Source organism: Caloenas nicobarica, chromosome 1 (genome assembly GCF_036013445.1).
Source record: "Caloenas nicobarica isolate bCalNic1 chromosome 1, bCalNic1.hap1, whole genome shotgun sequence".
In the NCBI taxonomy this organism is placed as follows: Eukaryota; Metazoa; Chordata; class Aves; order Columbiformes; family Columbidae; genus Caloenas; species Caloenas nicobarica.
Window position 1 is genome coordinate 140,853,538 of NC_088245.1, and position 17,784 is coordinate 140,871,321.

The 17,784-nt window shown below is 45.8% G+C and overlaps 1 protein-coding gene across 1 annotated transcript in view; it reads left to right on the forward strand.

Annotated features, from left to right (window-relative positions):
- LSAMP (limbic system associated membrane protein) overlaps window positions 1-17,784 on the forward strand; it is a 317,857-nt gene that overhangs the window by 195,544 nt on the left and 104,529 nt on the right. Inside the window, exon 3 of the mRNA XM_065636061.1 lies at window positions 6,950-7,075. Within this exon, the coding sequence (XP_065492133.1) occupies window positions 6,950-7,075 (126 nt within the window). The remainder of the gene's footprint in view (window positions 1-6,949; window positions 7,076-17,784) is intronic.

Consider the following 17,784-nt stretch of genomic DNA (forward strand, 5'->3'; position numbering starts at 1 on the left):
CGGTGACTTTCTCCATTTGTATTCAAGGTGCCCTTCTTGGGACAAGGCAGTTAGAGCACTTAAATGGAGCTTATGGGCTTTCTTATTTTCAGTACTATCTGCTTTTGTGTCTTGGAGGGATTAAATAGCTTTTGCTATATCTTAGGTCTGTAGAGTGGGAATAAGAGCTCCTTTTTTTAATGTATTTTGTGACTTATTGACAAAACACCTGACTGTTAAGCAGTCTTGTAATTTTAGACTGGGGAGTAGCTGCCCCACAGTAGAAGACTGCATCTAGGGGTCTTATGCAAAGCTCTGTTTGTCCGAAGGGAGCAGTCAGACCATCTGACCGTGAACCGCATGTGAATGTGTTTACTGGGCTCAGGGCCATCTTCCAAGTAGATCTCCACATCTCTTTCTTCACGTTTTTCATCCTGCTATACGCAATTCAAGTTCCTAGTTCTGTGCTTCCTGCCCTTGTCTCACAAGCACACGCTCCTCCTGCACTGAGGTCCTGTGTGAAGCATCATGAAAATGGACTGCAACCAGTGCAGGAGCCAGAAACTGCTGCCCCATGTGTATAATTACCCTTTGTGTGTAAGTACCATTTCTGCTAAGCAGTGGTCCCATTCCTATTACTTTGTGCTGTGCCAAAGGCAGGTATTTGAACTGTTTGGGAGCTGTGGTGTGGCCAGTTCCAGTGTAAACTAAGTTAGGAAAAGACCTCTAGAAGCGTTGCTAGTTATACCCTTCAGGAAGGGTGGCCTTGGTGCTTTCTTGTTCCATCCTCCATTGCACTCCTGGAAAGGTGCTCAGGGGCTGGCCTCCTGGCTGTGAACTCGCATCTCTTAGGCTGACTCATCATGTGCCAGGAGAGGTCTAGATTGGATATTAGGAAAAAATTCTTCATGAAAGGGTTGTCAGGCATTGGAACAGGCTGCCCAGGGAAGTGGTGGAGTCACCATCCCTGGAGGTGTTTAAAAGGTGTTTAGGCAGGGTTCTTAGGGACATGGGTTAGTGCTAGAGTTAGGTTATGGTTGGACTCAATGATCCTGAGGGTCTCTTCCAACTGAAATGATTCTATGATTTACTAGGAGACTAGGGCTGTAGCACCACCCCTTACCTACTTCCATAGCCTTGAATGATAAAGCTGATCCAGTCAGCCCACAAGATCTCAGGTAATATCTCAGGAGGAGTTTTGAGCTCTGAAAGGTTTTGCTCGTAAAAGGCAAGGATAACAACAGCAGATGTTTGCGTGTTCTCTTGTTTGTGGCTTCCTGGCTGCCTCCCGTATGCGGCCCCTGGTTTGTAATAACTGCTATAGCGGGTGTTTTTGAGACACGTTAATGTTTTGTGGAAACAAATCACTTGCTTTCATCTCGAAAGCAACAGTGATTGCGCTAGGGGAGTGTGCTCTATTTTTCATGTCTCAGTCTTTCTTATTATTTAAATTAATGTGAGTTGCAGTTGTCATGAAAGTGAAGGATTGATGGCAATTAACTAGAACAGGCTTGATGCATGCAGGTTCTGCGCAAGCCTGTCCTACCTAGCTCTGTCACTGCGCCTTGCCTGGGACTTGAATTCCTGCACCAGCTCTGCCCTTGCACCCCTTTTGCCCTGCAGCCCCCCAGCTCTCCCAGCCCAGGGTGCCCTACAGCATCTCTGCCCTTGCCCTGCTCTTGCCTTGCAGCCCTACTGCTCTTCCAATGCGAGCTTCTCAAGGAAAATGGCTACTGGTTACTTTGGGGTTTGTTATTTACTATCAATGACATGTAAGATGAGATGCTGAGCTGGCATCAGGCTTATCCTGTAGATGTGAAATGCAGAAGAAACAAATACTTGAGTTTCAAGCCGTTCTTCTCAGAGCTCATTTCCATCTCTCCAGAATCTGTCCCTGGTGTGGGTACAGCATCCTGCCTCTCCAGGGCTGGAGCAGTGGGGTACTACACTGTGTTTCCTTTCACATCGGTCTCTGCTCCCCACCCCATCCAGGGGGATCCTAAGTGCAGGGTAATAGATAAAACATATTACGTGTACACTGAAAAGGAGGAAAAAATCTGGTGATTTTATCTTTTTCAACAGTACCAGGGAGCCTGGCAGTGCTTTTCCATGGTCCCTGGAGCCAGAAGGGTCCAGCAGCAGTCTGGTCTCCCGTTGAGGGACCAGTTGTTAGGCGGAATATGAAAACAACTGAAAACACTGTTTAGCTTTAGTGCTTCTTCTGCTGTGGGTCTGCAGGCTGTGTTTTTGGCTGTGCTAATGGTTCAGAGAGACCATATGCAAAAGGGTTTTCCAGTTGAAGGTCAACAAGAGATGGCAGGGCAAAAGGAGGCTATGACACCCAGAAGATCCTGGTCCCAGGGGGTTTTATTCTCAGCAATCCTTCTTCCAGAAGTCTGGGAACTGTGAAAACATAACACAACCCACACATGGGAAAAAAAATAATAAGGTCAAAGCTTCTCATTTTAAGACTGTCCTAAAAAGGTGCCTGCAAAGTAATGACAAGTGCCAAGAAGGCAATGCTAACTGTTGCTGGTGCTGACAGCGTTGGCATTTTAACATGCTGGCTTGACACCCTGAAAATTAAAAGTCTCTGACTTTTTATCTGAGTGAAGTTACTGTCCACTAAGATCCAGTCATTTTTAATACTAGCTGGCTTTGGATTCTAAGCAGACGAAGCCAAATCAGGTTTTAAATTTACAGGGATATTATTTCCTACCCTTTTCCCTCTCCTCTCAGCATTTTCTTGCCCTTTGACCCAAGTGGCAGCTGAAAGGAATGAGCCATTATACTCCTAACAGGATATCAGCCTTAGATACCCTTTTCTCCCTCATCTGAAACTGGCAAGCCAGATATGACCATCTGGACACATGCTTCTCCTCTTGGGCATTTGTTCGGCATGGTCAAATCTGGTTTTATTGCTGAGTTTACTTGATCCTCTGCAAACTAAAATGACTTGACGGCTTTGGAAAGTGGTGGGGTACACATGTCCTAACTGCAGCTCTGCTGCTGGTGCCCTGTAGTGGCTTTCACTGGTCTCTCTTCAATCATTTTGGCTGGTATTGCGCTGCTTTGCTAGGACCTTGGACTGGCCTACAGCTCCATCTGCTAGTCCTGCTGGAGCTTACTCCTTCTCGGTTTGTTCCATGCCTTTTTTTCCTGACGCAAATGTTAAGCCCTTGAGGTTAAGATAAAATCTCCAAAATGTGGTCTAGCCACTGTTTTTTCTCCTCTGCTCTGCTTACCCATGTTTGCCAGCACACCGTGGAGAAGCTCTGCTGAGGACGCTCTGAAGTGACTGTCCTTGTGTCCTCAGATAGAGCAGCTGGGACACAACTCTTAAAGAAATAGTAGCCTCTGTTGTTCCTTCCCAGACTAAGCCCCTCTGTCCTCTTCAGTGTGTGTTGGTCTCACACCTGACACACAGTATGTACTACAGGTAGTTGTGCTGCTGCAGGACTGAGGTGGCCCTCCGAGTTGCTTTGTTCCCTGTACTAAGAGTAGCAGTTTGGAGTTCTGCACCAGAACTTGGAGGGCTCTCCCAGCCTGCCGCCCTGCTGGCTGGAGCGATGGGTCTGTCTGCCCTGAGCAATGAGACAGGGGACTTCCCTCTTCCAGTGGGACAGAAAGGACAAGGAGAAAGTGCTTCTGAGTCCTGCCAACTCAGTGCAGAGCCAGATCTCAGTGTGATGCTGCAAGTTGCCTCTCCGCTTTGATGTGCCATGAAACGTGAAGCCACAAAGCGTCTCTTGGAGGAGGCAGGGTATTTAATTTCTCAACTTGGGTATTTCCTTTTCAGTGCCTTTTATGCAGTATCGGGGTATTGTTTGGCAAAGGTATTTTCTTACTTTCCAAGACCACTGTATGATGGTTGTTTTGTTCTGCCAGGCATTTACTGTGCTGAATGAGTGTGTGATAAAGAGGGAGAAAGCACAAAATGGATCTGTAGTCAGTGAAACTGTCGTGTACCCCTTGATATGGTGGGATCAAATTATTTGACAACACCAGAATTTTCCAACAATGTTTATTTTGTTTTGTTCTCTTGCCTCCTACCTCTTCCTACATGTACAGACACACTGTCAATGGCTCGCAGTGAATCACCAATGCAAAATGTAACAGGGCTTGTTTATGTCAGGGCATTTTGCTTTGAGAGGAAGGGGTTGATTTTCTGCTGTGCTCTGCTTTACCCACTATTGTGCTGCCAGGGAGGTGTCTCAACTCTGAAATTCCATCTCTCTAAGGAAAAGGATCCTGGTGCTGTCAACCATTCACCCAACATGCCTTGCTTTGGTTCCTTCACCATAAGCTGATCAGCCATCTAATTCTAGCTCTTGAGGAGCAAACCAGCTTCCAAGATCCCTTCTCCTTCCTTCCTGATGCCAATTAGATCAGGTTGCTGAAGGCCTCATCCAGGTGAGTGTTGCATATATCCAGAGATGGAGGTTCCACCACCTCTCTGGAGAGCCTGTTCCTGTCTTTGACCTCCCAAAAGTAAAAGCTTTTTCCTCCCTTTGAGTCAGCATCTTCCCCACATTGCAGCTCATGTCTGCTGCCTTTTGCTGTTCACTGTGCACCTCTGAGAAATGCCTGCCTCTTTCTTCTCCGCACCTTCTCACTAGCTATCTGAAGACAGCAATAAAATGTCCCCTCAGCCGTCTCCAGGCTGAACAGATCCAGCTCTCTTAGGTTGTCCTTATATGTCACATGCTATAGCCCTCTAACCATCTTGGGAGCATTCCAGTGGACTTGCTTCAGTATGTCAGTGGCCTTCTTGTACTGGGGAGCCCCAAACTGATGTAGTGCTTCAGATGCTGTCTAACAAACAACATATAAAGGGATATAATCACTTCACTTACAGGGCTACACTCTTGCTAATACAACCCAGGATGCTTGGTCTTTGCTGCAAGGGCATACTGCTAACTCATGCTGAACCAGTTGGATCCCCACATCTCCTGGACTGCTTGAGCCTGGCACTCTCACCCTTCCAGCAAATATCAGGGTGGCTTAAGTCCCTCACCAGGGACTGTCATCGTGAGGTTTCTTCTGCCTGTCTAAAACAGTTCTTTGTCCACTCCCTCTTCTTAATCAAGCGGTTGGTAGCAGACACCAGCCAACAGGGTGACACTGTGACAGCCTCTGATCCTTACGCCAAAGATCGCAGCTAGTTCACAGCCCAGAGCTGGGTGCGCTCCAGCTGCTCCTTTGCAGGGAGCACACCTCATATCCTCACCTTTACCAGCCTGTCTCTCATGAAAAGCCTGCCATCCATCCTGCACAGCACTGCCAGTCCTGAGAGCTGCCCCACCGCAGCTCTGTCATCCCAGTGGGTTTATAGCACTGCAAATCTGTGTGAATATCTAATTCCTTCTGTTTTTTTCACCATGATACTTGCATTGGTGCACAGGCATTTTGAGATGGGCCCCCAGCTGTCCTGCTTTCACAAGGGGAGTGCAAAAGCCTTCCCTGTTGTGTTGGACCCCAGCTGTTTCCTCGCTGCCTTCTGTGCTCTCACTTCTCCCCAGATTATAGAAATCCTTCCCCAATGTGCCTAGTTTAAACCCCTCCTTGCCTAGGTGAGTGAACGTGTCAGCAAACACATGCCTGCCTCATTTTGTTCAACAGGTCCTGCTCAGGAACCCCTGTTCCTCCGAGGGGGTCCCATGGTCATAGGTGCTGAAGCATTGTCCATGAGTTTGGGGCCTACAGAGAGGGGCTATTGAGCTGTGGGTTGTAAGCAGTATTCCTATGAATCCAGCAACACAGCTGCAAGTGGTGAGTTGCTCTCTTCAGGCTTCATTTCCTTTTTGCCACCAGCTTGTAGGCAGCTTTGCCTCAAAAGGACCATCAGCCACTCCTGCCAAGGAGGGGGAAGGGGAGACTGCTGTCTGTTTACTCTGTGGTAAGCAAAGCAGAAAATTATGTTGTTTCATTCCTCACTACACACAAATTTGGAAGCTGAAAATATTAAAAAAAAAAAATTAGAAAATTCTTTTTTAGTCAAACTCCCTCACCACCTCCAGGGTGTGAAGTGTGGAAGCAAAACATGGATGTGAGTGAGGAGAGACTGCAACAGCCTGGTCTGCTTGGAGGCCGATACACCGGCACACTCCACACCTGCAGGTACCTGCAGCGTGGTCACTTCGTTCCTGTGACACAAACTCAGTTAGCTTGGAAGGTCTTTTGAGGATCCTGAATGCCCAAACTGTGGCTGGTCTTGTGAATCTTTACAGATCCTACGGTGCTTTTGGTGCTGTGGTGTGCGAGGTGCCCTCAGCCAGAAGCTGCCTGCTGCAGGCACCCCGTGGGGGATTCCTCATGGCCGAAAGATGTTGCAGAAACCTTCCTGCTGTCGCCGTTGTGCCTCCCCTCAGCAAATTCCTGTTAGCTGTGGTGCGTGTCCCCATGTCTCACCTCGTCATGGCAGTCACAACAGAAATAAGCTGAGCAGCTCTCTGGTTCAATTCCCGCTGAGCGTTTGGTTATGTGAGCAGGAGAGCAGGGTCCTGCCTAGCAGCATGGGTTCAATCTACCTCTGGAAGGTGGCAATAACTAGTACACCCTCTGAGTCAGTACCTTGAGGCCTGGCTCCCTGCAGGAGGATGTAGAACTGCATCTGGGACTGTTTGGAATGTAAAAATTAATGGGGACAGTGCTTGAAGCCTGCCAACTCCTTCCATGTAGCCTTGGAGCAGTGAGGCAAGTTCTTAGAGGTTATTTTATGAAGGTCCCCAAACCTGTCCAAACATAAAGCATTGCAGTTGCAGCAAAGCCCATTTCTACCTGCAGATCCTTGAAGCAGCAGTACATATTATTCTGGTATAATTTCAGAAAGCCAGGTAGAAATGAGGAGGGCAGCCTGTGAGAGCAGTCTGCAGTTGCCTCTGGTTAACAGGTGAGTATGTTAATGAGTCAGACAGTTCACCCTCCAAAAATCTGGATAATGAGGTCCAACTTTCTTTTGTCTCCACAGTTCCACCAAAGATCTCCAATATCTCCTCGGACATCACCGTGAATGAGGGCAGCAACGTGACCCTGGTTTGCATGGCAAATGGGCGTCCTGAGCCTGTTATCACCTGGAGGCACCTCACTCCAACAGGTAAGAGACCCAACTGGACTTGACTATGATGATGATTTGTGAACTGTACGGTAGTTTGCTTATCTTCCAACATCAATAGAAAATTTCAGTAGCAATACAGACAGCTGTAAAAAAGTGGCTAGAATCTTAAATGCCCTGCAAGCTTGCTTTGCAGTGTGATTTCCCAGGCATAATAACCAGGTCGTCTGAGGGAACAAATGAAATTACTTCAGTAGATGCTCTACAGAATTGGACCTGTAATTCTGTTTAGCTTTGGTACTCATCTAGTTGCCCTCATTTCTACTGCTGGTAATGTACAACATGATGGTGGAGACAAAACACTGCTGGTGCCGGAGAGAGAGTAAAGGATTTCTGTTTAGATATTACATAGAAGAGGTTCTTTCTGAAAACCACAGAATTTGCTTCCCACTTATTTTCCTTAAAAGGGAGAGGCAAACAGTGGCACAGACAATTTCGTATTACTCTTGACTTGAGCAGATGGTCTTCCTGTGTCTTGTGAGGTGAGTAAAGAAGGCATTTGATCTGCAAGATGAGTGAAGAACAGGGTGGAGACAGAGTAGAGAACTCACCACTCACTTTGTTCTGCAATCTAACTGTGCTTTCCATGCTCAAGGACGTGTCAAGCTTGGAAAGAGAATATCTTTTCAGTAGTCAGACTCCATGGGGTTAGCAGCTTGAGTTGCAAGGGAATCTTTACCCCCTGAAGATTTATCAGTAGGATGGGAAGAAGAGGTAGGTTTCTCTTCCTCTGTATCATGCTCTTTGAGTAGAGAAGAGCTCTTTACCTGATTTCTTTTGCCATGAGATATTCTTTCATCTGAAATGAGTGGGGAAAGCACCAATTAGCTCCATATGAGTAGTCTTCTGTGATACTCCCATATATGCAAAAGGTTAAAGAGGGTTTGAAGTAGGCAGAGTACAAGCTTTCTGCATTTGCCACAGATAGTTAAGTGATCTACTGCAGTTCAGCAGCCAGGGAAAGGGAGAGCATTGCCGAAAGAAGGTTGGAGAGGGAGAGGTAGAAAGACACATCAGAATAGAGCTCAATCCAAGAGCTGCATCCAGAAGCCCCTGAATCTTGGGCCTGTAGTTCAGATTTGGGTTACTCAGATTTCCTGTCTCATCCCTTCAGCCAAACCAGAGTCCTCTTGAGCATTCATGTGTATGAAAGCCAGATTTGCAGTTTATATCTCTGGCACATTTCTTGCAATACCAAAAAAAGGAAGATGGGGAAAGACTGCTGGGAAGAGGTGGGAGGAGCAGAGCTCATGAGGGAAACACTGCTCCTCTGTGGTATCATTGTCACTACCTGACTTTCCTCTTCTGCTATTTTCAGTATTAAGCATGACCATGCCATTTGCATATATAGGGAAACAGAACCCATTTTTTTCACCTTTAATTATGTATATAGAATCTTCTAGCTCTGGTATTTCTTCTCTTAAGATTTATTTCATGTGAAATCTTGCATCTTACTGCTGCATCAGTCTTTCAGTCTTCCATCTAACTCTTTGCTGTATTCAGGTAGGAGACATGCCCTAGCTATTCCATGAGCACAGCCTAAGATTGTTCAAGTTAAGGGCATTACAAGGACACTAGCTTAAACCTTCATGAAAACTAAGGCCTGGTACACTTGGCATGCATTGTTCAGAGCAGTAATAAGAAGATTCTTGTCCTGACTCATCACTTTGGCTGCATGTTCGTGCTTTGTGGTTTTTTTCCACTTGTGCTGCCTACTCTGTTGTATCAGGCACAGATTTCTTGTCTCCCTTTTAAAAAGGCTCCTCAGAGCAAATCTTCATTCTGGCTGTCCCATTTGGTGTGCAACAGGACTGGGGAATCCCATCCCCACTATGACTCCAGGGTCAGTTTTTCTTGGTCTGTTGTTCAGTTTTCCAGCATGCTCTTCACACTTTTTCTCCTGTGCTGCATGTCTCAGAGGTGTTGCCTTGTTAGCCATCTCAGTGACCCCTTTCCAATCCATCCTCAGTCCTTCCCTCTTCAGTGAAGCTTGCCAAGCATCCTCTTTCTAACTGAGTAGAGCCAGGGATGAAGGGCAGGCAGTCCCCAGTCTGTCACCTCCATGTCTCACTGCTTGTTGTTCTCTCTCTTTTTCCCCATCTCAACCCATCTGTTATCTTTTACAGGCACAGAGGAACTGCTTTCAGGCAGGCATCGGGTCTTTAAGCAGCATGTAGCCCAATAAGGCACTTGTCCCAAAATGGGGGACAGAAGGGCTTCTTTTAAATGTTTTCCTTGAGGTTGACAGTAAATATAAATTCCAAATCTATTCCAGAGCTGCTGCAGTTAGAAACATGTCTTGTCTTGGAATCTCCCTTTTCCAGAACTGTAAGGCATTTTGGCTCCCTTTATGCTAGTTTTGAAGACATCTGCTATGCATCAAAGAGCTATTTTAGATCATTGTAAAGGTTTCTAAAATATATCTCTCTCCTCGGATTTTTTCATGGTTAAACTCGTGACTGCAGAACTGGAAGAACAAGCATTATTGAGCTTGTGTAGGGGGTTTTGAATGGACAGGTTGTGAAATTAAACCAGCATTGGGGGGCGAGAGGGCCAAATTACTTTTTCTTTGTTCAGTCTCCTCAAGGAGTTCATTAGTGAATTTGTCTGCCGTTTCTTTCATTCATTGACTCATCAATAGTGTTTGTTGGCTAATTACCTGAGTTAGGACCATAGAAATGATTTATTTCTTGTTGGCTGGGAAGTGGAAGACACAAATGCAAAGGGAAAGCGGTGTCGCTACTTATGCAAAGAAGGCAGAGATGCATGTGATAGTTCATTTAAATGCTGCTGGGCCTCAGGAGTGATCATAACCCACTCATCTGCCTATCTGGGAAGTTAAAAAAATTGCTTTATAAAATGCTATATTGCTTCCTTTGCTGATCCTTCAGTAAGCAATTGAATTAGGTGTTTTTCTCACATCAACTATAATTCTCAAAGCCCTGAAGCAACCCATAGGAAAAAACCCCTCTCTTTACCCTGTGAGACAGCTAAAGTGTGGCTGTGGTTGTTGACTGTAGTGCTAACACTTGGGAGGAAGGCAGGTAAAGGAAAAATAATAATTCTGATAGTAAATGACAATACAGATCAGCTTTAATTTAATGAAAGCAGGAATGAAGTTCCTTGGAACAATGCAAGTCCTTGCTCTCCACTCTCATTCCTCTTCAGATGATTGACTGGGTTTTGACAGAGCAGATGGAGAGAGTCAGCCAGACCCTTTTCTTCCTTATCCAACAGTCTGTTACGCTGTAGGACAGTGGCAACCTGGTCTAACTAGTTCTGGATAGTTTAATAGACATTGCCTGGGAGCACAAACAGTTTCATTAGGTCTCCTCCTCCAGCCAGCAGAGCTCTCATGGGATCTCCGACATGCAGCTTCCAGCAACAGGCCAGCACCTCCCTGCTCAGAGTCCATTCCTCTTTCTGTCACTCACGACATGGCTGCGGGCTTATTAAGCCTGCCATGCCCTATGACTTTTGCCATCCCAGTTTGTGATGGTAAACCATGGAAAAGACAGTAGCAGCCCTCTGAACTGGATTTGTCAGGAAACTCCGCTTTGTTCAGTTAGAGTGGAGATGAGTATTGATGATTTCCTACACAGACGAGTTCGCGCTTGTCAGCATTAGAAATCTTTCACTAGGGGATATGCTATAGTCTCCCATCTTTTGAAAGGGACAAAACACAGATTTTCCCCTCTGTGAATTTGTATGAGGAGTGGGTGTTATCCTGTTGTTTTTGTCTCCTTAATATTAACTCATAACCTCCATGATCCATGGCAAAAGTATAGATTATTTTTTCCTTACTGAATGCAGCCCAATCAGATTTTCAGTAGTTGCACCACAGCCTGGACAAGGTCCCAGCACAGGGCCACATATCATTTATCATGTAGACATGCTCTGTGTGTGCTGCCACAGGCAGCCTACCCATCTGTGGCTAGTTATGTTAGCAGGTGCTCTGTTTTCCCTGTACCATGCACCAAGATAACAACTAACACAGCCAAGAAAATAATCCAGTAAGATAGTTTAGAGATGGTAGACAGTGCCTGCTTTTGAGCACATCTTAGTTTTACTTCACATCTTTCTTGACGTATATTTATTCAGGCTAATGTGTCTTCTTCCTACCCGTAAGGTGCTGAGATTACAGTTCAGAGACTTTAACATTTATCATTCCTTATCACTCCATCTTATTCAGACCCATGCTCAGTACCCAGTTGACTGAAAAAGAGTTTCCTGGGAAAAATAAAGATTCATGCATGTTCGTATTGTTATCAACAAACTCCTTCTCAATGGAAGCCCTAAAGAGTGCTCCCTCATGAATTGGGTTAGCAGCAATATGAACATGGACAGTTGTTGCGAGGTCTTTGCTTTACCAGAGATCTCGCTACCAAGCCTGTTGTCCAGGATGGGCAGAACAACACAGGAGAAAAAGGCAGCTCCTGTCCTGAGGAGCTTGTACTCAGGTTAGCAGAAGGAGTCCTATTCATGTTTATGCTCCCTTCCCACAAGGCATGGGTGGTTGAGACCTCCCCAAGGGCCTTTCTCTTGGGCACTGTGGCAAGTGCCAGCAGATTGGTATCCATCCGTGATGGCAGCTTGAGAGGCTGTGGCAGGGAGACAAAGCTATGCGGATCCCTATGGGGCTCAGCTCAAGGTCAAACAATTGAGGCTTTTACTGGTTGTGCATAACCAGCTGAGGAGAAAACAATCCAGTTCTCCTAGAGCAGTTATAGAGTCTGAAACTTGTGTAAAACTGCCAGGTTTCTCATTCCCGATCCAACTTCCCCAGCCTTAGCCCAGCAAGGCTGTTTGATAGAGAAAGAACAATCTGGATTCTCCCAAGTTCCACCTGACAGTCTAAAGATGCCCACTTTGGCTCTGAAAGGAGCTTAGTTATTACAGTGGTAATCACAGCATAAAAACCGGTCTAGAGCAAAGCAGATAAGTATTGATTGCAACACCCAAGTTTCATGTCACAGCATAAAATGAAAGGAGATGTGAAGGCTTGTCAAATATGCCAGTCTGATTCTCCCTAGAGGGTGCTAGAAATTCTCATTGAGTCTTAGAGAATTTGCCACAGCCTGGGAAGTTTAGAAGGGATAGAGAATACAGAAAAGTGCCTGCATGGTCTGTGTAATTGAGACGCTATACATATAATATGTTTATAAACAGCTGTAGAACTCATTGCCATGGAAAGTTATTTAAAGACAAGAACTTGGCAAGACTCAAACAGTTTGTGTGTTCCTGAGGATAATGTGAACAAGTCTGGATATTCTTGTTATTCACAACAAAAACATTGAAAAGGATGTTAAACTCCATGCTTTGGAGCTCAATTACTAGAGATCAGGATGAGACATAAACTGAAAGAGACAGATTATCTCACACCCCCACTCATTCATATATCTTCCTTCAGTTCTTGCCAGTCTCCTTGTAGGGTTGAACACTGAACATGAGGGAAACAGAGAGCTCTCTGAAGGAATGAGATTCGAGATGACCATATAGTTCACATGGGCGACTTTGATCCTTACGTCTCATGTTTATTTGCCTCTCATTGCTGTCCAAGCCCAAAACCTTGCTCCTACACTTTCTGTTGCACAGGAGAGCCAGTTTATTCCTAAGGAAGATAACAATCAGAAAACCCTCAGCCAGAGTCACCACAAGTCAACCCTGTAGTCACTAGGTAGTAATGAGTGGGAATGGGATTTCCTGGTAATCTAAACCATTTGGATTTAGCCCACCTCTCTGCTGCACTCTTAAAACCTCAGTAAAACAGTTGTGAAGAGAAGTGGTGTTCTGGGAGATTTTGATTTGGTTTGGGTTTAATGGGTTTTTTTGTGGTGTTACTGTGCCACCGCTTCTCATGTCACATCCTTCTCCCCCTCTAACTGCTTTTACCTATCAGGAAATTTAAGATGTACAAGGTTTTGTTTGACCCTGCATTTTAGGATGTTGGAGGGCAACCGATGATTTTTAACTAGGTCTCTTTTTCCTCCTTTTAAATTTTTTTTCTTGCATCCTCAAAATACTATCTGGCAAAAAATGTGGTCTTGTCTTCAACAGAGGTCTCTCACTTTGTGTCTTACACACTCCCTATACTCCCTGTTTGTTTTAGGATGCCTTCTGAGATGTCTTTTTTTTTCTTTGTCTAGTCTTCATCTTATCCAACATTATAGGGGAGAAAAAAAAAAAAAGTATGTTGACTCCCAAAGAACCTGGGAAACAAGCTAAAGTTTCAACATTTTCATGGCTTCTTCAGAAGGCATCCAAAGCTGTTTCAGCCTCTGTTTGCTTCCCACTTGCCCTTGCTCCACATTTTTTACTTTCTTAGAAGTCCCCTCTTCTTGGTCCATAGCCCACAAGCAGGAGGCCCCTGTCCCCATCCTCACCACTAATAAGTCCTGAATGTCCTCTCTCCCCAACACACTGGAGAGTTTTCATTTCTTCCTTCTGTGCCTGGAGAGACACACAAATTGCATAGAGATCTCTCCTATTGTAGTGGTGCCCCATTCAGTTCCTGTGGTCTGTGATGCTGTGTCAGTACTGTTGATGCATGAAACATTCATTTTCTTAACATCTTTGGTTTCCCTCTCCTGTCCCATGGCAAAGAGAGACAGCAAAGCCTCGTAAATATTTTGGCATTTCTGGGCAACAGGTGAATAAATCTGCTCTAAGGAGGGAGCTTGCCCTGCTGCCTTCAGCTGTGGTCAGAGGGGAACATCTGGAGTCTTCTTGTCAGTGCTTGGCTGCTCCATCTCTGCCCTGTTGCTGGGAAGATGTGGCAATTGTGTACCACGTTAGTGGCTTTCCTGCCACATATAAATGCTGTCCTTTACAGCAAGCTGGGACTCTGGGGAAGTTGCCTCCATTTCTTCTTCTCCCAGATGGGTGCCACTTATAGTCAGCCACCATGTTGGAGGCTTTTCCATGGCATTTTAAAGACTGAGCTGGTTTGTGTCCATATGAAAACTTTCATCCACCTACAGAAGTGCAGCTTTTTCTAGTTCATTGCGTGCTGTAATATTGCTGTCTGTGCAGTGTATACAGTCACTATCTCTAGCCTCAAGGCTAGTGCCTCTCAGTGGAGACGTTCCTGATTACTAGGAACATTCAGTAATAATCAGCTGCTTCTTTCTCTCCCACCTTCCATGATCCAGTCTTGATGGAGCTGGGAGTGAAAACTGAGCACGCAAGAAAATGGGAGTTCAAAATCTTCCATAATTAACGATGACAGATGAAGGAATTGCCATGCAATACCGTAAGTAGCATCTCAGCAGCAGATCAATGAACCTCACCAAATTCTCCATCATCCCCACCAGCACAAACCCATTGAAATCAAAAGACTTTCCTGTCATGGCTAGAACGAAAAGAGGAAAGGTCTGCTGCCTACCCTGCCTAGTGTGGTAGATGCTGTCTATCTTGCTATTCTTCCCTACCAGCCCTCCTTGTGCTCTGAACCTGCCATCGAGCACTCTTGTATCCTACCTGTAAGAAGTCAAGTACAGCAAAACAAATTGGAGAGAACTATTGAGTGCAAGACACTGACAGTGTGTGTGTTACCGTGTCTCCCTCTAGTGATCCGAACTAAGGAGTCTGCTTTGGGTCTCTTGTGCTTGGAGCTACTTGTTTGGTGACAGGGCATCTCTGGGTTCACAGAGGCGAAGGGCTGTTATTTTAGGACTGGGTCCCATTTCCCCTGCCACCTGGAGATCATATTCCCCACTGGCAGCTCCATGTTTATGGCTGTGGTTCACATCTGAAAATTTAAATGTGCTTGTAAAGATATAGAGAGGTTGAGTGTGAATTAAAGAGAGAAAAAATTCACAGCATTTTAAATTTAATACTTTCAATTCAAACATCTTTAAGAAAGCTATTTGTAAGAATAAAATGGAAAGGCTGCATTTTTTTCCCTTGTAGCTGTAATCTATAAGTACTTTCACTTTAGGCAAGCATATTTTTCACTCTCTCTTCACAGTAGGAAAGAGGCATGCCAATAAAAGGGGAAAGTTAAGGTAGTAGCTTATAGATATTCCCTGCATTTTTTTTTTCATTTAAAGAGAGAGACATCACCATTTTTGTTACTGTGCTGTTGTGTAGCTTCAACTGATCTTAATGGCTTCACTACCTTCACTGCCTGATATATTCTGCACTGGAGCCAGAGCTACTGTCTCCTCTCATCTGAGGACCCCAGCGAGCAAGAATGACAGCATCCACTGCAGCGTGCAGATCCTGCCAGGACAGTGATGCCTGGAGGGAGTTTCCTGTACAACCCCAAAGCCTTCACCCCTTCTAGCTTTCTTCCACACAGTCATCTGACTGTCTCTTGCCTCTGCCTCCACCTCAACACCAGTCCCACTGATGAAGCCGCTTGGCTTATATATCCCAGCTCTTCCGATAGCTGGAAAATAATGAGAGAGAGAGAGGGAGAACGGAGCGGGGTGCAGGGAGGAGCAAGAAGGAAAACATGATTTGCAAGAATCTCCTGTACAGAGGTAGACTCAGGGCAAAGGAAAAGCCAGCTCCAGGGGCAAGACCTCCCCAACCTGCTTGCCGTGATGACCACAGCAAGGCGAGGTGTCATTCAGGTTCCTGTGGTGTGGAGCTTTTCTGCCGGGTCTGAATACAGTCGCAGTGGAAGTGGGAGTCTCCCAGCTGAAGGCAGCGAGCTATTTTGGTAATGCGAGGCTACAGCAGGCCCTGATGATGTGAACGCTTGGGCTCTTTTTCCTTCCTCAGCCTCCTTTCTGAGCATTTCAGCAATGTGTCTTCAGATCATCCCTCTCTTTCTCGAGTGAAGGAAAGCATGAGAGACTGAAAACATGATTCAGGGATTTTTTTTTTTAGGAGATGCATGTTCAGAAGTGTTGTTCTTATTTCTTGTGCAGTTACTTTTTCTTTCTCTTTGAACAGCACATGAAAAATATGACTCTTCTCATCTACTCAGTATTTTTTCATGCACTGGCTGAACAAATCATCCTTTCTCATAAACGCGCAACGAGTGCCCACCGCAGTGTTCCTGCGGCACAGGAGCAAAGCAGGCAGCAGCAGGGAGGCTGGGAGGGGCTGGGGAGTGCAGACCCATCCAAGGGAGCATCTGATGCACCCTTGGAAACTCATGCCCAGTTTGGGGTGACTTGAGCCATTTGAAGGATGAGCGTATCCTGCCAAAGGATCAGCACAGGTCACCAGCAAGAAAAGCGTAATGCAGGTAATGATGCCCTGGGAAAGGCATTGATCATGAGAGATTTCAGTTGTCGTATTGGCTGCGGGCCGTGGCAGAATGGAAAGGTCATGTAATGAGGACAGAACCGTATCCATGGCACACTTTACTGGGCAGGTCATAGAGCCCACACCTTGTCCTTACTTATGTGCCACGAAAGGTGCCAGTGGGACATGAGCCGGCCGCAGCTGGGGTAGGCAGAGGCAAGAGCAATGAAGCCTCTCAGGGGTCCCTAGGCTCCTCATAAGGATGCCTGCGGGTCAGTGCCCTGTTGCACAAGCATGGCTAAGAACGGCTGGTAGGGTCATCTTAGTACATGTACCGTGATGGTCAGCATGTGTCATTACTACCAACCTTACTGGCTGTGCAGATGGTAGGTCTGTAAGAGCCACATGAGTATGCAGATGCACACTGCTGCATGCGTTATTTGTGAGCATTTCATTATGTGTTCATTTTTATGTTCACCATGCTTGTGTTTGTGCATGCATTTTGCTGCATAGGTAAGCTTTTTGATGCCCTATGCACCAACCTCAAAGGCTTGCATTTACTTAATGGTGGAATTGTGAAACATAACAGTAAGCATGAGAAATAAAAGCAGAGGAGAAGAGAGACAGTAACCTGAGTCATACTGTACCTGCCATCCTTCGACTGCAGGGCATGAATCTGTACAGCTGTCCAAAGCCTGTCTGTACAGCCTAAACTGCAGCTGCATGAAGGGGGAACAGAATAAGAATTTTTAGTGTCAATCCTAGTAAAAGACGAAATCTGAGAAATTCCCTGAACTGCAGAAGCTCAAATCAGGCTCCAAACTTTGCAACTCCAGCCTTTCTCTGACATACTGACTTGTATCTACTGCATTTATCTCTGCTGTACTTGGGCATCTTCCAAGCAAATAAATAATTGGTTCCTGCTTCTGTCTCCCCTTCTGCCCAAGGGACTTAAAGTTAATTTGTGCTGACTGTTAGTCTTTGGTAAAGGCTGCTATTGTAAAAGGAAGTCAGGGCATGTATGGATAGATGGTCCTTGCACCGTGAAATTGTAAATGTCCCCATTTCCTGCGGGGAGATCTACAGTCACTTGACTGCTGTGAAGAGGATTCCTTGTAGCTCTTGGGAGCTTTCCAGGGCATGACACAGGTGGAGATGGAAAGTCCACATTCCCTTAGAAGTTCTTTCAGCAAGCCCCAGCTCACAAGCCTGAAGCTGCATGTACCGTAACTTGGGTGAAATACAGGCATGTGGAGAGGCAAGTCGCTCCATGTGAGAGGCTGGCTTGTGCCTCAGGGAATGCCAGGATGGGTCTCCAAGTCCATGCACACAGCAGAGGCTGGAAGGGACCTGGGGACAATGAAAAGTCACATTTTCCATGCAGCATCTCCTGCGTGAGACCCAGGGAAGATGAGAGAAGGAGACTGTTAACTTGAACAGACAAAAGTAATTAGAAGAGTAAAATAATAGATTAATGAGCAGCCAGTGTC